The 24,225-nt window shown below is 55.1% G+C and overlaps 1 protein-coding gene across 14 annotated transcripts in view; it reads right to left on the bottom strand.

Annotated features, from left to right (window-relative positions):
- The window catches only part of PIP5K1C (phosphatidylinositol-4-phosphate 5-kinase type 1 gamma), a 47,894-nt gene extending 26,760 nt beyond the window's left edge, over positions 1–21,134 (bottom strand). For all 14 annotated transcript variants that reach the window (XR_014056579.1, XR_014056580.1, XR_014056578.1 and 11 more), the window contains exon 1: positions 20,944–21,134. Coding sequence is in view for 11 of the 14 variants with exons in the window: in XM_081499785.1 (XP_081355911.1) it covers positions 20,944–21,037 (94 nt within the window). In the remaining 3 variants the exon portion in view is untranslated. The remainder of the gene's footprint in view (positions 1–20,943) is intronic.
- Between the last annotated feature and the right edge of the window lie 3,091 nt (positions 21,135–24,225).

The following is a 24,225-nucleotide window of genomic DNA, read 5'->3' as shown; positions in this document are numbered from 1 at the left end:
GAAGCAGTCGGCTTGGCCCTTCATGATACCAGGGCCCACAGAAGGGACTCTCCTGGAGGACGCAGCCCATAGATCCCCGGAAGGCCGTAACAGCGCCAGGACTGGACACACCAGCCCACACGCCCACCTTTCACATGTGGGGCTCCCTGGCCACAGGACGAACCTGGGCTCAGCCCACCCTGAGGCCTGGGGGTGGGGGGGATGGTGGAAGGTGCTGGAAAGCTGACATAATATTTTCGTTGGCTGCCCAACAGCAGAACAATTCACGGTTTTGCATCTGGGGTGTGGGGGAAGGAAGCGGGGATGAGGCAGGAAGTGCCAGTGGACTGAATGGAACATTCCAGACCTCGTCTGGGGGCCCCAGGCATCTCCTTCTCAGTCTACCTGGAGCACCTGAGCCTGGAGCCCAACCCCTAGGCCCACCCACGTCCTCTGCAGCTCCCGACCCCTCATCCCAGGGTTGAGATAGTCCAACACCATGGTCCCTGCCCTCTCCACCACCAAGGCCTCCGCAGTCTCTGGCCTGTGGGGGAGGGGCCTGGCCAACACCAGTGCCAGACGTGAAGTCCAGCCAGGTCCTCCCTGCTCAGGGACACTGACTGGCTGATAAAGGGGCAGCCCCACCCCACCTGGAATCCCCCCAGGCATGAGGCCAGGACGGCAGCAGGCAGGCTCTGAGCCAGCCCAGGTCACAGGTAGGGGTGCCCAGAGCAGGAGCAGAGAAGGAGGAGAAGCAAGGGCAAGAAGTGGCCAGCACACCTGAGACGGGGTTCTGCCTAGACACGCACCCCGATGTCCCCTCTAGGGGCCTCCATTCCCCCTCCCCCTCGAGTCCCACCATCCACGCGTCCACCCACTCTCTGAACTGCCCTCTGGAGCCTTGCCCATCAGCTCTGGGACCAGGCAGCCAGGTGGCTCTTGCACCCACTCCTGCCATCCGGGCTGGGGGCAGCAGGGACCAAGATCTTGCGCTCCTCCCAGCCCAAGACGTGACCAATTATTTTTTGAATGAGCCACCCTGTTTTCGGGGAAATTAGGTTTTAAAAATAGCTGGGGGAGGGGGAGAGCATGAGGCGCTGCAGGCGGGAGGCAGGGCTGAGACCTAGGGGGGAACTGGGGACACAGCTGTGCCTTGGGCTGGCCCCCCTACGGATGCCCACGAAGGCTGCTGGTGAGGGGCCCCTCCCCCAGCATACACAGGACCACTTCTCTACATTTGATGAGGAAACAGGCAGAGAAAACACACCCTAAGGACCAGGGGCAGGGGGGCCTTACCATCTATCCCTTAGCAGAAACACTAGGTTATTTTTACTTCGAAGTCCATTCATAGTCCACCTCTGCCTGGCTCCTCTCAGGCCCCATTCTGCACCACGTGGAAACTTGCCCCCCCAGTCTGTCCTCCCCAGAGCAGCCACCAGGGGGTACCCGTGAGCACCAGAGTCAGGCCCCACCCGGGCCCAGCCCCCTCCTCTGCCCACAGCCCTCCTGGGTCCCACCTCCCTGGAGATAAGAGCCCAAGCCATCTATGTGGCCCACAGGGCCCTGCACGACCTGTCCTGTCCCCTCCCTGTGCTCCCTCCCTCTCATTCTCCCCCTCATTCACTCTGCTCCACATGGGCCTCCTTGCAGTTCTCTTCCAGCATGGCAGGTACAGTCCTGCCCCAGGGCCTTTGCACGGGGCTGTTCTCCCCACCTGAAACGACCTTCCCAAGACCTCTGCAGGGTTTGCTCCCTTGCTTCAGCCAATATCTGGCTCTGACATCACTCCTTCAGATAAGCTGTTCCCCTGATCACCTCATCCCAGACTGCCTCCCTAACTCCAGGCCACTCTCCCCACCTTCTGGCTTTCTGTCTTCCAGCGCTGGGCCCCAACTGGTGCCTTTGTATCATCTCTCCATATCCCCAGTCACAGAGCATCAGGTCTGCCCTGTCACCTGCAGAGCTGTCTGGAGTGCATAGGGGAGCATTCCTCGGAGAGGGGCAGGGGGGCCTGAGGCGGTCACTGTGGGATCACTGCCCACCTGGTGCCCAGGGGAGGGCTGCTCCCCATGACTCAGAGCAAATGAGACAGTATGAGGCAGTTGAGCCAGGAAGCAGCACTGGGGCCAGGGCTTGCTCACTTCCCATCAGCTGGAACGGTCTGGCAACAGGAGCGAAGTCCCCCTGGGCCAGGGCCCCCCGGAGTCTTGGTCCGCCATGACCAGAGTGGACAGTCCACCCACTAACCACCGAGGGAAATCTGCTTGTAACCCACAAGGAGGGCTCTGCGGCTGACCCCAGGAGGCTGCAGCCCCTGCAGCCAGGCAACCCACCCTGAGCCACTGAACCCAGCGGAAGGGACCCTGCCGCGTGAGGAAGGTGGGTGGCTTTGAGCCACAAGGTCCCTGCTAAGGCCCTGTGGGAGACCCCGTGGGGGCAGGACCAGGCAGCCCCCACCCCTCAGCCCTGCGAGCACAGGAGCCTCCTAGACTGTGTGCTGCCTGCTGAACCCAACCCAGATGACAGAATTGCAAGTGTGTGCAGTTTGCAGCCCTGTGGCTCTGAGGAGGCTGTTACACAGCAGCAGCTAACTGATGCAGGGACCACTTCTCCAGGCTGACAGCATCTCCAAGAGGAATATAAGGATCTAGCCTCAGCCTTTGGGAGATGGAGACAGAAGTGAGCACTTCACGCCCTCCATCCAACTTGTGTTCCTCACATTCACAAAAGCATTAAAGGTACCCACACGACAGATCACTCAGCCACAAAGAGAAGCCCCGACACTCGCTACCACATGGATGGACCCTGAGAACACGATGCTCAGTGAGAGAAGCAGACACAGAAGGACACATAACAAGTGATTCCACTGATGGGAAACGTCCAGAACAGGCTGATCCACAGACACACAGTGGGTGAGCAGCTGTCAGGGGCTGAAGGGGAAGAGGTGGGGGGTGACTGCTAAGGGCTTTCTAGGACTGATGGAGTGTTCTGGAATCAGATTTTGGTGGTGGTGGCACAACAAAGCAAATATAATAATAACTGAATTGTGCGTTTTAAAAGACTTAATTTTATACTATAGGAACTATGGCTCAAAAAAAATTTTTTTTAAGGAATGAAGCTCTTTAGTTGCAAAACCACCACCCAGTGACGTGTGGCTCCAGGCCTCCTCCAGACCCCGCTCCTCCAGCAGTGATACTGCAAAGCAAGAGGACGCAGGTCCCCTGCCCCACCCTGAGATAAGGTCGTGCAGCCAGATGGAGGTGTCCGAGCTCAGGAAGGGCAGCCAAGCCTCCAGGTTGGTGCTCCCCCACCTCCTGTGGGGAAGGACCAGCTTGTCCTATTTCTGACCCATCCTGGACCGAGATGTCCACAAAACATGGTAAACATCAGCCACTGGAGAGGTGAACACACACAAGATCAAGCCCAAGGTTTTGCTGCTCCTTTTTCAGCCTCCGTACAACTGCAATCACACCAGACAGAAGCACGGGGACCCCACCACAGCTCTCACCTGTCGGTTGAGCTGTGACACTCTGCGAAGCCCAGCCTCTCCTCAGCGCACTGCACAGGACACGAACAGTGTGGGGCTCTGGGCACTCCCAAGGCCCATTCGCTAACCCAGGCCCCCAGCACTGCAGACACGAGGGTAGGGTCACTCTGTGGGACATCTGGGGTGTTGTGGATGTGGAGCCGCATTGGCCCCCAAACTGGATGCTAGGGGCTCCCTCCCAGTATATATAATCCCAGTCATGACGACTACAGATGTCCCACGAGACAGGCAGTGAGACTCTACACTAGTCCACGGTGGAAAACCCCAAGACAAGGCGTTTATGATGGCAGTGACACGGTAACAGCCAGCACCACACTCCTCCTGTCCGACAGACACCCCGACTCGTCCCCTCACTCTATGCCAACTGGGTGACACGGGGACTGGCCTCCCCAGTCTGCACAGGGACCTGGAAGCTGGTGGTCCCCACAGGAAAGCAACAGGCAGAGGTGTGAACTCAGGCCCCCCACCCACCCACTCCACAGCCCCAAGCTCGGTGAGTATAGCCCCCAGTTATGCCACCAGGAACCCGTACCTGGGCTTTCTTTCTGGCGGTAGAGGGTCAATGCGAGTTGAGTCAACTTTCAAAGTCACAATGTTTTGGAGATAAACCTGGGTTTCTTGGAAAATGAGCAAATCGACACAGACAAGGCCAGCATGCTCACTCACCTGGATCCATGTTCTCGCCCTTCACGGTCTGCTCCCCCCACAGCAGCCAGAGGGCGCCAGTGAGCACCTGACCCAGGCACCATCTGGCTTGGTGATCTCATTTCTTTACCACCATTTTACAGAAGGAAGCAAGGGTTTGGAGAAATTTAGGAAGTGATCCCAAGTCAGAGGTGAAAAACTTTATGATTACATCTCAGAATTCAGAACAGCGTTACATAAAATTCAACAGAAAAGTCATGTCCAAAAAGCTATTAAGAAACTAGAGGAAGGTGGGGTGGGGGAAGTAGGGGTGGGTTGGGGGACAGGAACAACCTTTACTTAAAAACATGTAGGGGATTTCCCTGGTGGTCCAGTGGTTAGGACTCCACCCTTCCACTGCAGGGGCATGGGTTCAATCCCCGGTCAAGGAACTAAGATCCCACAAGCCATGCAATGTAGCCAAAAAAAGGGAAAAAAAAAGTACAAACAGTAAGCACATTAACATCAACCACAAGACAGAGTGCAGCTGTGAGGGCTACCACTTCAGTGGGAGAACTGGCCAATGCAATAAAATAAGAAAAAAGAAAAGGAATGAAAATTGAAAAGATAAAATTTTTTTTTTTTTAAAAATCTAAATCTAACAGAACCAACTGACCAAGCATTGAATTAAGTGGAGCAGAGCAAGGTGGCCAGACAGATACCAGTAACTCACCTGCGGTCACATTGCAAGCAGATCTGGGAGTTTCTGCCCTTTGGACCAGCACCCGCTCTTATATACGCATGCCTGTCCCTGGTTTCACACTTGAGTTAATTTTTATCTGTTGGACCAGACCTCTCTGATTAACATACATTAACAGGGAGCTGCTAATCTTTCCTTCACCAGGGTCACCCCTGGTGTGACATTGAATAGGTGTGAATCTGGGGTAAATATCACACAGTGACAGAAATAAAGAACTTTCATATTTTTGTTGTTATATCAGACTTTTACCACCAGTATTAATGACAGGGAAGGCTACGAAGTCTAAAGTTAATAGGTGATCAGAGTAGTTAACATCACCAAGAACATGCTGGAAAATATCAAAGTCTAGTTAATGAAACACATGTTGAAGTGTTTCAAGGGGAGTGTGCTGATGTCTGCAGCTCTGAAATGCACTCAAAAGGTTAGATGGAGAGAGTAATGGATAAGTGATGGCAGGTGCTGGTGGGATAAACACAGCAAAACATCCATTCTAGGATCTGAGTGGTAATGAGTGAGTGGCAACGCCACTCTCCAATTCTTTCCACTTTTCCGTATAATTGAAAATGTTCTTAATAAAATATTTTTCCTCCACATTAAAGGTGAATTTTGACCTTTCATGTCAGGTGTTTTCAAACTCTGGAGAGAAATATTTTTTGAGGTTCTGCCCACAAATGTTTGTGATCCCAGGAGCAGCAGTGGACATACATGAGCACACCTAACAAACTCAGTGAGCATCCCCTAAGTCCAGGGTCCTGCTTTAGGGATAAAATACTCCAGAGGAACTGGCTCCTTGCCTGATGTTTAGTAAGAAAAGAGTTTAAGTGCCCAGAAAAATCCAGAATAATATAAAAAACATCAATGTGTTACTATACAGGTTAAACAAATCTCTGTTCCTCCCCTAAGTCAGGAGTCAACAAACATTTTCTGTGACAGATCAGAGGAGACCCAGCAGAGGCCACCCAGGGGTCCAGGTGAGGGGAGTGCCCTAAAGGCGGTTCTCACCCTGGTGATCCTGCCTGCAGGGGACACTGCACAATGTCTGGGGACATCTGTGATTGTCATGACTGGGGGCTCCTGACATTCAGTGGATGGGGCCAAGGTGTGCCCAGCACCCTGCAGCACCCAGGACGGCACCCAGGGGATGACCTGACTTGACATAGGCAGTGCTGGGGGGAGATCTGGAGCACATATAAAGATGTGTGGGACAGGGGGCAGAGCCTGGATGTGGGTGCTTATTATATTACTCTCTGGTATTTAAAATATTTCATGATAAAAATGCACTTACTTGTACTATCCTGTCTGTTTTGCCTTCTGTTTGAAGTGCGTTGTAATGAAAAGCTACAGTGTGCACACGCGCGCGTGCACACACACACATCCCGGGTTAGGGACTATCCAGCCGAGTCTCCAACCCTCTCACCACCTCCAAGAGATAACTGCCATTCGACCCACTTTATGGTTGGGGAGGCTGAGGCCCATTGGCCTGGTGACTTCAAAGGCTGCAAGGTCACTGCTGGCTGCATTGAGAGCTACCCCGAGGCTGGAGCAGGGGGTGGGGGGTGGGGGGTGTGCAGCGGGTGGAGGAGGTTCTGGTGTCCAGTTTCCAGATAATGGGGTCAGAGCCACACAGCCTGACTGAGGTTGTGCAGCCAGCAAGCCCCAGGGCCTGGGGGGGTTGATGAGCGACTTGCTCTGTGCCGGGCAGACATGCTTGGTTGTGTGAGGTCTTCCACTGGGCCCACACCATCACTGGGTAGGGCACGGCTCCACCCCTGTAATGCAGGCGCTAAGGAGAGGGAAGCCGTGTCTGGTTCACACCCAAGCAGAGCTCACCTTCCCCACGCCTGTCCTGGGCCTGCAGCAATCCCAGCTCTATCTTCCCCTGGTGGACTGGATCACCCCCTCTGCATAACACACCACAATCCTAACCCCAGTACCCTCCCAACTCTACCAAAAGCTCCACTTCCCGCCCTGGATGCCTCTGCACCCACCCAGGGCTGGGCATGGTGTGGACCTCAGCGAGTATCAGCTGAGTGAGAAACCCGGGAGGGCTGCATGGAGGAGGCTGAGAGTACACCCTGTCAGGAGCCTTGGGGAAGAGCAGTAGGAATGCAGCCCACACGTGTCTCCAACACGTTCCCTCAAGCTGGACATCAGATGAAAGGCTGGAGGCCAGTACGGCCACGGACTGTGGTACTTTCGGCCTAGTCTGTCCCAGGCAACACCCTGCTAGTCTCTCCTATTCAGAGGAAGAAACTGGGCTCAGAGAAGGGGTATTCAGATGTGAGTCGAGACAGAAACACAACGGATGCAGCTTGAAGAAACAAGGTAGGTGTGGGGGGAAGAATATTTGTTGATATAAGTCAGGAGCCAGCAACCTGTCCCATGGACCAAACTCAGCCAGCAACCTGCCCCGTGGACCAAACTCACTGCAGTTGTTACAAGGTTTTACTGGCACATGGCCCCTCCTACTTATTCACAATCACACCTGCGTCGGCTCCCACACAGACCACCCAGCCCCTCACAAAAAAAGGTCTGCAACCCAGCAAGACCAAAGAGGTCAGGGTGACGGGCTTCAAGCCTCGCTGGACTCTGTCTCCCCATCTCAGCACTGCTGTCCTTGGTGCTGACCCCCCAACAGATGCCTGGGCCCAGGGGTGGACCAGCTGCCCCTTCCTCTTGTCCCCTGCAAAGTCCCAGGGCAGGGAGGCTCTGACCCAGTGGGGCCTGGTCCTGCTCACCCAGGGCTGCAGCACCCTGTCTGGGGGTGTGGGCAGTGGCTCCCCAGGGGAAACCAGGGTGCGGGGCCCAGTGCTCAGGAGGCGGACAGCAGACAGGGGCCAGACGGGAGGACGGTGGCCAGAGTGCCCAGGGACAGCACTCCGCCCACCCCGCAGGCGTCCAGTGGAGGGTCACGTGCTGTCTCAGGGCTGGTGTACAAGGCTTCCTGGCCCAGTTTTCCTCCCAGATGTATTTTTACTTTCCAGCAGGCCGTGCTGGGCGACACACACTGCACCAGATGACACACATCACGCCGGACGACACATGCCACACCGGGATCCAGCGGATGAGGGCTTCAGGGTGAGGTGGGGGCCATGGCTGAAGCCCCCTGGTCTCTGGTGGGGTGGTGCTGCCAGCCAGGTGGGGGCTGTTCTCACATTCAATCCCAAGCTCCACTTCCCAGGGGTCCTCCAGAACCCAAGGGCCTGGACCCGCCCAAAGTCCCTGGCAAGTCGGCAGCCGAGCCAGGTCCCCAGTGCCTGGCTGGGCTCCAAGGGTGTCACAGGGGCTCCTGCGCTCTGAGGTCCCTTGAGCCAGGCTGACCACACAGCCCCATGTGATGAGACAGGGGTCAGGGGCATCCCATTTTACAGATGAGGGGATGGAAGCTCCATCCTAGGAGCAGCTCCTCCCACCTGGCCCACAGCCTTACTGCGACCTCATGAGAGATGGAGCCACGAGGTGTGGGGCTAAGCCACCCTCGGATTCCCGACCCACAGAAAGTGTGAGATGACAGGTGTTTATCACTGTTTTAAGCCATGGAGCTCTGGGGTAATGTCACACGGCAGTAACTAACGGATGCTTCCTGGTCTCCACATGGCCCCTGGGGGACAAGGGGGAAGAGCAGACAGAGATGGAAAGCAGTCCATATGGTGGGTCCTCCAGCCCTCACCCCTCTCCTCCTCCAGCCCTTACTCCCTGTGTTCCCACCACACGGCCCCCTCATTGTTCCTCACACGTGCCAGGCACAGTCCTGCCCCAGGGTCTTTGCACATGCTTCTCCTCTGTCTAGAACACTCTGCCCCAGCTCACACATCAGGCCTGGATCAAATGGCACCTCCTCAGAGAGGTCTTCCCTGACCACTGGCTGAAGTTGGCCCCTGACCCAACTCCCTGCTGCTGATTGTAAGTCACACCCTGCCTGGTTCAAACCTTCTCCTGTACCTCTGCTCCTCCAGCAGCTGCTCCCTTAGTGGGTAGCAGTCACATCTCCTGCATGGCTGCAGCCCAGGGAGCAGGTATCTGGCACCACCAGGGACACCAGCACCCACCCTCTCTCCCTGGTGGTGACCCCAGGAATCATGTCAAGGTCTTGGGCCAGGGCAGGCAGGCTTGGCTCAGAGGGCAGACAGGGGCAGGAGACTTGGGGTATAGCCTGCTGTGTGGGCCTCCAGCTCTGGCCCGCTGGTCACTGCAGGGAGCAGCCGGAGCAACAGGAGGGCCCAGGAACAGTTACTGCTGAGCATGACTGTACGATGAGGCCAGCGCTGCTGATTCACTGAAACTGCCCATCAGCCCACGAGACTGATGCTATGATCACCTCCACGCAGCAGATGTGGAGGTCGAGGCTCAGAGAGGCCATGTCACTCACCAGAGGTCACTCAGGACCAAGAGAGGAGGATGCACTTGACGCCAGACAGCAGACTCCAGCCTGAGCCACAACTGCATCCACAGAAGAGTTGGGAAGAAACCAGCCATTTGAGAGCCACACAGCCTCCCAGCAGCAGGAGAAGCCTGCACCAAGGTCTTGAGGCAGGACTGTGAGTGTGGAGCCGAGGGTCAGCCAGAGGCTGTGAGGCTGGAACAGAGTGAGCGACAAGAGGCGAGGGCAGGGATGGGACAGGCCCTGCCACATCTGTTACTGCAGGACCCCTGCGTAGTTGGTGATTAGGGTCCACTTGCAGCTCTTCCCAGACTGGGATCTGTCCTGGCCCCCCAGTGACCGGAGACCAGGCAATAAGGGCACCAAGACAACTGGACAAGAGGAGACACTGGGGTCCTGCTCACAGCAACACTAAATTAACTCAAACGCATCACAAACCTAAACGAATGCGACGGCTAAGACTACAAAACCCTCAGAGGAAAAACAAGGTAAATCCTCATGACCCCAGGTCAGGAGGGATTTCTCAGCTACAACACACAGGGAACCAGCAGCAAAGGAAAAGAGTGAAATGGGGCCTGGTCACAATGAAATACATCTGTGCTACCACAGGCACCGCTGTGGAGGTGAGAAAACCACCCACAGAACAGAAGGGAACACTGTGGATCATCTATCCGAGGAGGGGCTCATGTTGAGACCATAGAAGGAAGGTCTACAATTCAGTGATGAAATGAAAACCAACCCAACTAGAAGACAAGCAGGGACCTTCCTGGTGGTCCCTGGTGGTTAAGACTTTGCCTTCCGATGCAGGCGGTGTGGGTTTGATCCCTGGTTGGGGAGCTAAGAGTCTACATAACACAAGGCCAAAGCACCAAACCATAAAACAGAAACAATGTTGCAACAAATTCAAGGAAGACTTTAAAATAGTCCACATCAAAAAAAACCAAAACACAACCTTAAAAGAAAGAAAAAAAGCAGCAAAGGATTTGAACAGACATTTCTCCAAAGAGGAGACATGAATGGCCAACAGGCAAGAGAGGTTCAACATCACTAACCATCAGAGAAACACATCTGGAGATTATGGTGAGCGCCCACCCCCACCCCATGATGAGGATGGGGCAGGGGGACTTATGTAGCTGAGTGGGAACAGAGCGGTGTCTCCTCAGAAGGGTAACCAGAGTTTCCATCTGACCCAGCAGCCCCAAGGCTGAGTGTCTGCCCAAGCGACATGAGGACCCGTGTCCACATAAGGGCTGTACATGAATGTTCTCAGCAGTACGAGCCACACCGGCCGAGAGGTGCAAACAGCCCGAATGTCCATGGACCGGTGGATAAACATATGTGTCCCTCACCCGGGAGCATCCCTCAGCCATGAGAAGGAGAGAAGCCCTGACACTTGCTACCACGTGGATGGACCCTGAGGACACGATGCTCAGTGAGAGAAGCAGACACAGAAGGACACACAGGGTGTGATTCCACTGATGGGAAATGTGCAGAACAGGCAGATCCACAGACACTGAGAGGGGGTTGCTGCTTGTCAGGGGCTGGGGGAGGGGATGGAGGGTGACTGCTCATGGGGATGGGTTTCCTTTTGGGTTGATGAAAGTGCTCTAAAATCAACTGTGGTGATGGCTGCACAACTCTGTGAATATAGTAAAACCACTGAATTACACTTTGAATAGGTAAAACCAAGTGGCATGTGAATTCTCTCAACAAAGCTGTTACCCAAAAAAGTGTTTAGGAAAACGCCTAAGTGCAGACTGAGGTCTGCAGGCCAACCTCGCCTCATTGCACAGGGCAGACACCGCGTGCTTCTCTCACTGCATGTCTGTGGGTGCCCTGCATTGGGCAGGTGTGCCAACGTCATTTACCCAACAACATGCTCCCTTCAAGTCTCTCAGTCACATTCTGTTAACTCTCACATTTCAAACTTTGTCACTTGGTACAGTGATCTGTCGTAAGTGATCTTTGATGTTACCATTGCAAAATGATTACTACTTTCTAAAGGCTCAGATAACCAGTAGAGTTTATTAGCAATAAAGTATTTTTAAAATATTTATTCAGCTGTGCCAGATCTTAGCTGTGTCATGTGCGATCTAGTTCCCTGACCAGGGATTGAACCCTGCATTGTTGGGGGGTTGGTGAGAAAGGTGCCTGGGGTGGGCCTGAGGGTGCAGCCAGACCTGTATTTTGTGCCAGAGACACACAGAAGCTTCACAGAAGAGAAAAATCACGAGAGCTGAATTCTAAGGGGGGGGTGGGGGGATGCAGTGGGCAGCACATGCAAAGGCCCTGTGGTGACGGGATGAGACACTCTCCAGGAACAGCAGACAGGGTTTGATGTGGCTGGAGAGGAGCGTGCAGGTGGGGGCCAGTCCTGACCAGCAGCCCACACTGCCCCTCCCATCTCAGTGCACAGAGTGAGGGTCTCCAGAGTAGTAAACAGGAAGCCTTGCACAGGACAGGGTCAGGGATGGCAAGGGGGGGTGGGAGCAGGGGTGTTCGTCCAGGACTCTGCGGGCCCTGAGAGAAAGAAAGTTCCAGAACCTTCACCACTCATGCCACAGACAGCAGAACAGCCATTGGGACCAAACACAGGTCTGCTTCCAGAGTTCAGGCCCGCACCCCGGGCAGAGACGACCCACAGGGCAGTGGACAGTCACCACACAGCCATCATGTGAAAGGTCTAAGGGCTAGGGGGTGGTTTTGGCCAGGGAAATCAAGTGGGCTTCCAGGAGGAGCAGGCAGAGGACAGCTTCCTGTCCTCTGAGGGCAGGGACAGAGGCCAGGAGGGCAGGGTCACCAGGGTCACCAGCCACATGCCCGGTGGCTCCACTGGCAGGGTATGGGTGGTCATCTGAGGTTAGGGTCACAGAGGGGCCCTCAGAGGGTCCCACTGACCCCAAATGCTGAGTGTGATCCTGGATGGAGTCCCAGGGAGGAAGCAGATGTTACCACCCAAGACGGCCTGGGTTATTCATGGAACTGAATCCTGTCCCATGTTCCATTTCCTCCATGTGACCCTGCGCTGGGCTCAGAGAGCCTCTTTGTTTATGGGACACACAGCCCGGCCTCCTCCGTCCTCCTTACTCACAGATTCCCCATTTGCAGGTCTACCTAGTGGTTGGAATGTACCTGTAACTCACATGTTCACTCCCAGGTACATGCAGATCAGAGAGGTTCTAGGATGCTCCCCATGTGCCCAGTGAGGTGACGCCCTGCCTGCTGGGTTCAGCCCTCAGACCACAGACAAGGGTCCTTTGCAGGGTCTCTTTAGTGCCAGGCTTTCTGCATTTCTGACTGAATCAACAGCTGGTGTCAGACCAGGCCGCGTGGGGATGTCATGACACTGGGTGACAGAGCCCTAGGGAGCCTGGCCCTGCGCAATCTCCTTCCCCTGGACTTCATGGCAGAGGGCATGTGGGTGTCGACAGAATGTCCCCACAACTCTGTGAAGGTTTCAAAGTTTTCAAAGGAAAATGTTGAAAGGATAATAATATACATAGAGACAGGTAAACACCCAGAATGACAGTTATTGCCTCTGCAGAGATGCAGGGTCGAGACAGAAACAAACGTTCACTTTCCACCAACTGCAGGTCTCACTGCGGCTTTTCTCCTGGTAAACATGTTATTACTTGTAGCTGGAGGCACGACTTCTGCATGAAGGCAGAGGCAGACGAGGGGAATCGAATAAAAGTCCAGAAATAGACCAGCCACTCGTCGGAGTCTGGCCTGTGATCGAGGTGACATTCGCCAGCAGGAGGAAAGCAGATTATCCAGGAAGAGGGGATGGGATGACCCAGAGCCGCCTGGGAGCACTGTGCTCAATTAAACCCTCGCACATCTCATGCCAGGGTAAACTCCAAATCTAACAGGAATTTAAACATAAAGGGGAAAAAGTAAAATTATAGAAGCACTAGAGGAATTTAACTGTAACTTCAGCATAAATGACACATTCACCAACCTGTGAAATCATAGAAAGAGAGACAATGATAAATGTGACCACATGAAAACAAGATATCTGCCTGGCATCAATAATCACTGTAAGAGAAGATGGGGAGAAGCTTCTTGCACTTACTTGTATCATGGATTAAAAAAAATAAATAAACCTTCCATAATATATAAAGAGCTCCTACAGATCAATAAGTAAAAGACTGATAAGTAATTTGAAAATGGGAAACATATGATGCAATTGATATGGAGTTCCCAGAAAATGAGGTAAGAGTCCTGAGATGTGCAGGATGGAATGCAGGAGTGGAGTGAGTATGGAATCAAGACAGGATGCAGAGGGGCCTGAGAACTCTTTTTATGGACAAAGGTATCAAGAACTCTCTTATCTTTGACCTTGGTGGGTAGGTCCCTTTATCTCAGGTTTTTTTGCTCCTTTTGCTGGGACACATTTTTTTTCCCCCCCTATTTTATGGCCATGCCACTTGGCATACAGGATCTTAGTTCCCTAACCAAGGATCGAACCTGCACTCCTTGCAATGGAAGTGCAGCATCTTAACCACTGGACCATCAGAGAAATCCCAGGATACATTTTCAACAAAATGAAGATGAAACATTAAGAAGAAACAACACATGAAAACCCTTCCCTCTGATTCATGTTTTCTCTGACTCAGTTTTGGTATGTATTAGTATGAGAGAGAGATATATACAAGCTGCAACTACATCAAGCCTTCCCTTTGTGTGTAAGTTCTGCAAAGATGGAAGACATGGACGAGGCGTGGCACTCTCACCCTTGCTGGAGGGAGCTCAGAACAGTTCACTTGGGGTTAATCACATGCATCTTAACGATGCTCCAACATCTTGGAGGCCCTGCAGACCTAGGGACTGTCCCTTCTAGAGTCAGCCAACTCCCAGATCACAAACAACTTGCCCATGAGCACATGTGTGCTGTGCAAACCAAGCCACCATGGTTCACACCCTCCCCCTCCTCATCCTGCTCACACAAGCCTGGGGGCCCCACCCTAACCACCCCCGGCCAGGTCAAGCCCAGTCAGGGCCCACCCCACATCCCAGAGCCACTGCCATCAAACCAGTCAACCCTAAGCTGGCTCAGGGTGCTGACCCTGATCGTCCCTCCCATCCTGAGGACACCCTGATAAAGGCCCCTGCTCTCTCCATGTCCATCCCAGCCCCTGGCCGGCGGCAGAGAGACCCCAGAGACAGCCCACTCAGATTCCTGCCCTGGCAGGTGCCCCCTGGGCCACCAGCCCCCAGTGGCTGGGCCCTGTCCTGGAGTGTTCCTGTGGGCTGGCTCATCTAACCCTCACGGGACCCCGAGAGGAAGGCAAGCCTGGATCCTGCTCCCCCATGAGCCTCCCGGGGCTGCTGAGACCCCAAATCCCCTGTGCCCGCTCCTGGGTCACCTTCCCTCCAGTGGTCACAGGTTGGAAAGGCCATCTCCTACAAGAGGCGCTAAGACGTGTCCCCAAACGGGGACTTCAGCTGCCCAGTCATCGCTCCACACAGGGAGGCCCTGGCCCTGCCTCGCCCCCACCTCCCCGCCCCAAAGCCACATGCCTACCACCCCCCAGGCTCCAGACTGGGTCCTCTGCCCTCACGCACTTCTCTATGTCTCATACTAACACTGCACCCGACTGTCCCCCACACCTGCTCCTACCCTGTCCGCCACCTCAGACGAGGCAGCTTGTTTTTCTGGGGGGCAGATCACAACATGGGAGTCACCCCCTACTCCCTTCTGCCCCTTGCTCCTCCATGCTCAACCCTTCAATCAGTCCTGTCAACTAGGCTTCTAAAATCTACTCTGAATCACTCCTGCTTCCACCTGAGCCCCAGCCCTGCCCACCAGGACCTGCACAGTCCCCTCTGCCCTGGTGCCCCACTTCCTCCTCCCTCCCCACAGTCTGTCTCCCACTGTGGCTTAGTCTGTGAGCACCTAAGTCAGGCCTCGCCCTTCCTCTGCCCACAGCCCTGGAGGGCTGTGCACTCCACAGTGCACACTTCTCTGCTCTTCTCTTCCCCTTGGCAGCATTATACCTCTTTTCCTCTTTCATTTACAGTCTGCATGCACCCCGCCGGCAAACCCCACCCCCCCCCACCCCCCCCCACCCCCCCCCACCCCCCCCCCCCCGCCACAGGGACCACGCTGTCTCATTTGGGCTGGCCTGGCCCAACCACTCTTCAGCACCTATGTGTACATGAACACCCGCCCTGCATTCCACAGCCTCAAACTCTCAAGGACAACCCCAGCCTCCAGGATCAAGGCCTGCATATAGACATAATGAGTGTGCGATTGAGTGAGGTGTGACTGTGACTAATGCTGGGGTCCCTTTCCTGGGTCAGAGCCAGAAGCCAGGTCCCCAGATGCCCTCCTGCTGGCTCTGGCACCTGGTTCCTTAGGTTGGGCCCTAACCTCTCCAGGCGGCCTGGTGGTGCCTAGTTAGTGCAGGGGCCCCTCAGCTAATCCCCAAGTCAGTAATCCCCCATGTGGGCGGTCCCACCTCAAGCCCTGCAGCCCAGCTGGCAGCAGCCCAGAAATTCCCAGCAGGGTTCCAACCTGGACTGTTATGAGTGGTGACATGCAGTTGGGGCTGGGCCGGGGTGGTGGGCTGGGGAAACAGGGGGGCCTGGAGTCCAGACACTCTTGATCCTCAGCCCCCAGGCTGGTAAATGCTGTCACTTAAAGAGCGCTGCCAGGGGAGGTGGGTCCCACCTCTTCCTACCCTATCAAATCTTTGGGATCCCACTGTCCTTACCTTGTGAGGTGGAGAGAGGTACACAGTCCTCGGCCCAGGCAAGAGTGAGTCAGGCCAAGCCTCAGGCCACCCCACCTAAGGTCCCGTGGGCCTCCACCTGCCTCAGGAGTCCCGGGAAGCCCACCAGACCTGCCCTTCCCCCATTGGCACAAGCCTGCCAGAGCGTGGACCCCTAGACCTGCTCCTTCTTGGGCCCTTCCCTATCTGCCCTCATCAACTCCAGGGTGCAGACTCCCTCATCTTTCTCCACCCCCACAAGACCCCCGTCCAGGCCCCCAGCCCCACAGCCCTCTCCCTACAAAGCAGTCCAAGTGTGATCACTCTGGAGTGTGACCTACTGCCCTGCTTACACCCACCACCGCCATCAACTGGACTCAAACCAGAACCCGAGTGGGGCCAGGCCCCCACCATGCTCATTCCTGCCTCAGGGCCTTTGCACAGCTGATCTCCTGCCTAAATGCTTGACATGGCTGCTATTTCTCCCTCGGTTCACCTGCTCCCCTGACAGCTACAAGGCAGCAGGTCTTGGTCACCCCCTGGGTGACCCCCTGGGGCCATAATGCCCCTTTCACTGCCCTCACAGCTCCCTTGGAGCCAGAGTGGTCTGACTCAGGGGTTGGCAGGCATCTTCCATAGAGCACCAGTCAGCAAGTATCCCTGACTTCACCGGCCAGGAGCTCATCTCAACACTCAGCTCTGCCGCTGTAGCTGGATACCCTGTGGATGACAGGCAAATGACAGGGCTTGGCCAAGCACCAACGACATGTGACAAAAACCGGAAGATGGGATGGACTCAGGCCTCAGTCTATGACCCCTGGTCTCACCTGCTTGCCATCCCATCCTGACCCCCACCAACCTGAGGGTGAGGGAGCCCTGGTACCTGACCCCCACCCCCAGCCGGCCTCCATGAATGTCCAACAGGCCACATCCAGGCACAAAGCGAGAGATAACCACAGGACCCCATGAGCCGAGTTGGACATCAGCCCCGCCTGTCCAGTTTCTGAGGGAAGTGGTTCCTTGAGCAGGCCCCCACCCATCCTTCCAGGGCTCTACATGCCAATCCGCCTGGCCCAGCCCTCCAAAAAAGACACATTCATCTGCCCATTTCACAGATGGAGAAACCAAGGCAGAGGGTCCCCAGCTGGCAAAGGTGGTCTAGCTCCTGAGGCTGCTTTACAGAAGGGACTGAGTGTGCCGGCCCAAGTGCCGGATGTTGCATCACTAGAAAGGGACCAGGGTGGGATTAGAACTGGGACCCTTCTGCCTCCAAAGGCTGTAGCTGACTCAGCGAGGGGATGAGGGGGGCCACAGTCCCAGGTTACCATCCACCTGCAGCTGCAGAGGAGGCCTCATGAGGAGGCCCCGCCCGCCCAGCCATGATGGCCCCCACTGCTCTTCAAGCCACTCAGGCCTTTCCCTGGGCTGTGCTGGCTTCCTGCCCCTCCTTCAGGCCCCTCAACCAGCAGGGGAAGCCCGAGAGATGTCAGAGCAAAAACTTGGAAGAGCTCCAGAAGGAAAGACAGGGATATGGAGGACAGGCATTCTGGGCAGAGGGCACAGCAGGTGCAAAGGCCCTGGGGCAGGACTGGGCCTGGTGTGCTGGAGGAGCAGGGTGGAGGGCCGGGTGTCTGTTACAGAGTAAGAGAAGGGGAGAGAGGGAAGAAGGGTGGGCAGGACAGGCATGGCCTTGGGGAGGACCTGGGCTTTTACCCCAGGGAGGTGGGACCCTGGAGGGCTGTGGCAGAGGAGGGGCAGAGCCTTCTGGAGTTGAGTGGCAGGGAACACAGGAAGAGACAGGAGATCAGGCCAGCCATGAGGATGGGGCTAAACCAGGTGGAGGCAGAGGGGTGGGGGGAAGTGGGTGGATTTTCAGTCCATTTGGAGGCAAAGCCGACAAAATCTGTCACCAAATTAGACGTGGGAAGGGGTTGGGGGTCTGTGGGACGAAGCTGATTGTTCTGAAATATCACGGACGCAAGAAGGGCAGGAGGGAAATAGCTCAGAAGCACCAGAGCACAGCACAGCCAAAGCCCACAGGCAGCTCATGGGCCCCCACAGGGCCCAGCCCTCCCTAAGATCCTTGCTGGAGCCAGACACCCCACACGGCCCCCAAGAGCCAGCAGAGAACGCCAGCAGGCCTTCCCTGGACCAGGCCTTGGGAGCCCAGGCGTCTAAAGTAAGCAGATGCTAAACACCAGCAACATTTAACTCCCATCAGATTGGCCCCAGTGACTGAGGCCGATAACATCCGGAGTGGAGCTGGCAAGGCTGTGGGCACACAGACAGCCAGGCTCTCTCAGCCCTGCTGGGACTCTCCACAAAGCCCCCAAGTGTCAACCTGCTTGCCCCTGACTCAGCCATTCAGAGGCAGGGACTCCAACCTCTAGAAATGAAAGCACCACAGCACCAGGCCATGTTCAAGGGTGTTTACTGCAGTATGGCTGTGACAACAAAGCCAGCTCCAGACACCACCCAACCATCCCCCACCAAGAGGCCCTCTGAGTCAGTAAGGCCTAACCGGTGTGGGCTGTTGCTAAAGTTCCCCAAGCACTCTCCACTTGCTGACATGCTAATTCAGGTACTGCTGGCAGTGTGGCCCCATTTTACAGATGTGGACACTGAGGCTCAGAGAGATCAAGGCATTTGACCTTGGAGGTCACAGAGTACCTGAGTGGAACTCAGGCAAGCTCAATCACAGCGCTGTATTCTCTTTCTCTGAAAAGAACTGATACCAATGTGGGGGCGGGGGACATATTGTGGATAAAAAAGCCAGCAAGGCACAGAATGATAAGGGAAGTACAGCAGGCCTCACCCTGGGTGGCTGCGTCTCCAGGGGACATGGGTCATGTCTGGGGAGAAGGTCTGTGGTCATCAGGACTGGGGGGCTCCTGGCATCGAGTGAGTGGGGGCAGGGATGCTGCTCCACCCCCCACAGCATCCAGGATGGTGTCCCCACAACAAAGAATTTTCCAGCCCCAACCATCACTAGTGCCAAGGTGTGAGGGTACCCTCCGAACCCCGTGGTGAATGAGCAGCCCCAGCTGTGTGTTTACGCGTGCGTCTCTGTGAGCAGCAGGAAAGGCGTGGACAGTTGTTCCCCAAACTTAACAGAGATGGGTTCAGCAGCAGAGAGGCAGCTATTAACCCTATGGTGAGTGAAATAAGCCATCAGCTGTGGAAGTTGGGTTTCTGCGGGTTTGGGGACAAGCGGGGGTTCGGGGGGGGGTCTCATGGGTCAAGTCCCTGTGCTCAGATCCGACCAGACCACAGCCGGGGCCTAGAACTTTATCTGCCCCCATCACCTAGCCCCTGATAAGACAAACGTTTGCTGTGTGGCTTTCCTGTGGTCACTGCGTCCTAGGCTGTTTTGTCTCTGCCCATATAGGGCAGAGGACTGCTGGTGGAGGTCAGGGGGCTGAGAAGGGTCTTCAGCCGGGTCCCTCTGCTGTCTGGTGCTGTTGAGCCAGGGCATCGCTGACAGCAAAGAAGCAGGGCATGGGGGCCGGATGGTGGAGCTGAACGGGGTCATCCACCACGCAGCTCCAGATGGTAGCAGGAAGGGGAGCGGTGGGAGTGCTCCAGAGCCCGGGGTGGGTTGTGAGGGGTGGAGATTGCTCCCCCGCTCTGGCTATTCCTCCAGACATTTCTCCCAACTCCCGGGCAGCGGGCAGCGCAGTATCTCCCGCCTGCCTCGGAAGCTTCGGGAGGCCAGGGGAGAAGGAGGATGGGTGCCCCAGGTGGGTGTCCACAGGAACTCGCCAGCGAGGGCTGACTCGGTGGGGAGGGAGAGGGAAACGGAAAATTTTGCAGATCCGGAAACTTCGTACTTGGGAGCCTGAAATTTGGACCAAGAAGGAACCGGCCCCTCCAGGCAGGGGCTGGGCTCTGCCTGGAGCCCGCAGGGCTGGGTGAGGCCACCTCTCTGCCCAAACCTGCTCTACGGAATGGTGAGAGATACAGGCCTAGCAGAGGGGCAGGGGAAAGCAGTACCCACTACAGAGCCATGGCGGCCCTTTTCCCAACATCCAGGGAAAAGGCTGGGGGCTCTCCTGTTCCCCACCTGCTTGCAGAGCCCTGGCACTGAAGGTGTCTGGAGATGTCAACCCCTAACCCCCTCCTGTTAGATCAAGTAAACTGAGGCCCAGGAAGGGAAAGAACGGCCAGTGAACTAAAAACCTGGTCCGGAGAATCCCACAAAGAATGATAAGGTAGTCAGGAGGCTGACCTAGCTGGCCTTGGAGACCCCCCATTTCCACCACAGCAGCCCCTGCCCTTCACGACCAGTAAGATGGGGCCAGAGGGTGACCGCCTGCAGGACAAGAGGTGAGCCCGGAGGCTGACACTAGCAAGGTGGGCGGTCAGGAGCAGAGGGTCCGCGTCACCCTTTGGAGGCAGTGCTTCTCACCGGAGGAACGGGGGTACTCCACAATCCACGCGTAGAGCAGCCCCCTCACAAGACCGGGTGGGATGTCGTCCCCCAGGGCCCTCAGCAGGAGGCAGGCAGGGCACTCACTCAGCCATGGAGCGTCCTAAATGGGGGTCGCCTCCCCCCGCCCAGAGGTGAGGACCCATCTTCCCCGCGCGCCTCCAACCGGGGCTGCTCCACCCACAGCCTCCCAGAATGGGGCCCTGCACCCACTCCCGCCCCCAGACCCACAGCTCTCCCCAAGGACCCCAGGAATGGGCGGCGCCACCCCTGAGCCACAGAGGCGGGGTGTTCCGTCCTCCCTCGGGCCCCGGACGACGCGTCCCCTGGCCCCGGAGTGGGGCGTTCCATCCCCCCCGCGAGCGCCCCCGAGTGGAACGTTCCAGCCTTCCTGCAGCGGGTCCCGACGCCCCTCCAGCGCTCGGACGGGTCCACTGGGCCCCTGCAGGGGGGGTCAGGCGGGTCCATTCGGGGAGCGGGGAGGGGAGGAAGGTCCGGAACCGTTACCTGCTGTCGCACCGCTCTCCGCCGCCCAGGCCGCCTCCGAGGTCACGGCCCCGGCTTCGGCGCTCTCCGCCTCGTCCGGCACCTCCAGCTCCATGGCCGCTCGCGGACCCGCCGGCGGGCTGGCGGGCGGCCGGGCGGCCGGAGGCTGCGACCCGAGCTGCGGCCACCGCCGCTGAACAACAACCGCCGCCGGCTGGCGAGCGGAGGGAGGGGGCCGGGCCCAGGGAGCGAGGGGCGGGCCCGGGGCGGGGCCAGGCGATGCGCCATTGCGCACTGCGCGCGTCGCCAATAGGGACTCGGGGGAGGGGCCTGCGTGCGTCAGAGTCCCCGGGAGCGCTGCGAGCGCCCTCACGCGTCCAGGGAGTGGAAGAGCAGCGCCATTTCTGCCAATACTGCTGTAGCGCTCAGTCTCAGTCGTGTGCGACTCTATGACCCCATGGACTGAAGCCCGCTAGGCTCCTCCGTCCGTGAGATTATCCCAGGCAAGAATACTGGAGTGGGTTGCCATTTCCTTCTCCAGACTGGTGTGGTACTTAAGAGCATTATTTATAACGAATATAAAAAACAATTAACAGTTTAAAATCATCATACTAGTAATATTTATATTAAAATGCTTACTTTTGATGTCAGTAATGGTTATGTAATAATACGTGATGATAAGTAACTTTAATTTTTATCATTATGCAGAACATACAAATTATGTGTGATATTGTCTTGATGTATTAACATTATTAAATAGTGATATGGTATCATGATAAGTAATATTAACATGTAAAATAAAATATGATGATATATAACATGTATGTTTGTAATGTGGTAAAAATTAGTTATACATAATAATAACATTCTTAAGTGTCAAGCTCAGTGCTAAAGCCTTTATATGCAATATCCGCCAAAGTCAAAGACCTGATTTTTATTTCTTTTATTTTAAAAAAATATTTATTTATTCATTTGGCTGTACTGGGTCTTAGTTGAGGCATGTGGGATCTAGTTCCCTGACCAAGGATCAAACCCGGGCCCCCTGCATTGGAACCATGGGGTCTTAGCCACTGGACCACCAGAGAAGTCCCTGTTTCATTTTTTAAAAAACACTATTATATCCCCATTCAGTTCAGTTCAGTTGCTCAGTCGTGTCCAACTCTTTGCAGCCCCATGGACTGCAGCACTCCAGGCTTCCCTGTCCATCACCAACTCCTGGAGCTTACTCAAACTCATGTCCATCGAGTCGGTGATGCAATCCAACCATCTCATCCTCTGTCATCCCCTTCTCCTCCCACCTTCAATCTTTCCCAGCATCAGGGTCTTCTCCAACGAGTCAGTTCTTTGCATCAGGTGGCCCAACTGGAGCTTCAGCTTCAGCATCAGTCCTTCCAATGAATATTCAGGGTTGATTTCCTTTAGGATTGACTGGTTGGATCTCCTTGCTGTCCAAGGGACTCGCAAGAGTCTTCTCCAACACCACAGTTCAAAAGCATCAATTCTTTAGTGCCCAGCTTTCTTTATAGTCCAACTCTCATGTCCATACATGACCACTGGAAAAACCATAGCTTTGACTAGATGGACTTTTGTTGGCAAAGTAATGTCTCTGCTTTTTAATATGCTGTCTAGGTTGGTCATAGCTTTTCTTTCAAGGAGCAAGCATCTTTTAATTTCATGGCTGCAGTCACTATCTGCAGTGATTTTGGAGCCCCCCCAAAATAAAGCCCCTCACTCTTTGCATTGTTTCCCTATCTATTTGGCATGAAGCGATGGGACTGGATGCCATGATCTTAGTTTTCTGAAGGTTGAGTTTTTTCCCCATTACCTAACACAAAACAATACACCTAGAAGACAATAGATACTTGATAATATTGATCAACCAGATGGAAACTATTATCCCCATTTCACACGTGAGGAAACAGGAGCCCAAAGAGCTGAAGCCATGTGTTTGGAATCACACAAAATACCTCGTTGTGAAGCAGCTTCTTTTCTTATTGTTAAGAATGATAATATAATTAAAGTGCAGTGGTGAGCTCACCGGTGCTATGGTCAGGCAGTTATTCATTCTGAAGTCACAGTTTGGGGAATAATAAATCTTGTTATTAGCAGTTTTATTCATTATTAATGATTTCTGCTCGGAGGCAGATTGGGGAGTCCAAACACCCAGCTGGTGTAGGTCGAAGCTGGGATGTTTTCACCCAGGCCTGTCCAGCTCCAGACACATGACTCCTCTCTTCACTGTCAGGTTGCTGGCGAGGTCAGCAGGAGGCTAAGACTGGGCTTTGGGGTTCTGGGCAATGGGATGAAGAGGAAACAGCGAGACAGAGCAGCCTTTAGTCAGACCCAGGGCTCAGAAAGATGCTTCTAAAATATTCTCTATCAAAACAGGGAGACAAATGAAGAAAAGGGAAGACGTAAAGAACAGGACTCAGGATCAGGTGGAGGGATCCCCCCAGCTTAGCTGTTAGAAATGAGCCAATTTAAAGGGGAGGGGATCAACAGATGATGGATACACGTATGTGGTCTACCCATACGATGGCATGTGATTCTGCCTTAAAAAGAAGGGGATTCTGACACACATTGCATGAACCTTGAGGACACGATGCTCAGTGAGAGAAGCCAGACACAGGACAAATAGTGTCTGATTCCACTACCTGAGCTCCCTGGAGGAGTCAGATCCATAGAGACAGGAAGTAGATGGTGGGGGAGGGGTGAGGAGTCAGTGTTTCATCGACACAGAGCTTCCGTTTGGGAAGCTGAGAAAGTTCTGGAGATGATGGTGGGGATGGTTGAAGGTACTGAATGCAGCCAAGCTGTGCGAGTGAATACTATGCTTTGTGTATTTTGCCACCATTTTTCTAAAAGACTCCAAGAGGAGTTCTTTGGTCCTGATTCATTTTGAATCTGCCTTGAGAAAAGATTTATATCCATGGTTCTCAAAGCGAGGTGCCCGGACCAGCCCCCATCAGCATCCGCCAGGAACTTTTTAGAAATGCAGGCTCTCGGGCGCCACCTCAGGGCTCCTGCATCAAAAACTCAGGGTGCAGGGACTCATAATCTTTCGCTGAGCCTCCCAAGGCGTTTCGGATACCTGATAGAGTTTGAGAACCACTGACTCAGACAACTGGAGGCGCAGAGGAGGGGCCAGGATCGGGGTGGGGCAGCGGCTTTTGCTCCTCAGGCTTCATCCTCCCATGTCCCTGCTCAAAATTCCCATTTTGCAGGATGGGAAACCAAAGCTGCCGCGATTGGGATTGGTAGCCTGGTTTCGGGCGCCCCTTGGTGGCTATACAGGCTATTACC

The sequence above is a fragment of the Giraffa tippelskirchi genome, chromosome 6, assembly GCF_054371585.1.
Source record: "Giraffa tippelskirchi isolate mGirTip1 chromosome 6, T2T-mGirTip1v1.2.pri, whole genome shotgun sequence".
Taxonomy (NCBI): domain Eukaryota; kingdom Metazoa; phylum Chordata; class Mammalia; order Artiodactyla; family Giraffidae; genus Giraffa; species Giraffa tippelskirchi.
The sequence above is the reverse complement of the archived record's forward strand: the minus strand, read 5'-3'. Positions and strand labels throughout refer to the sequence as shown.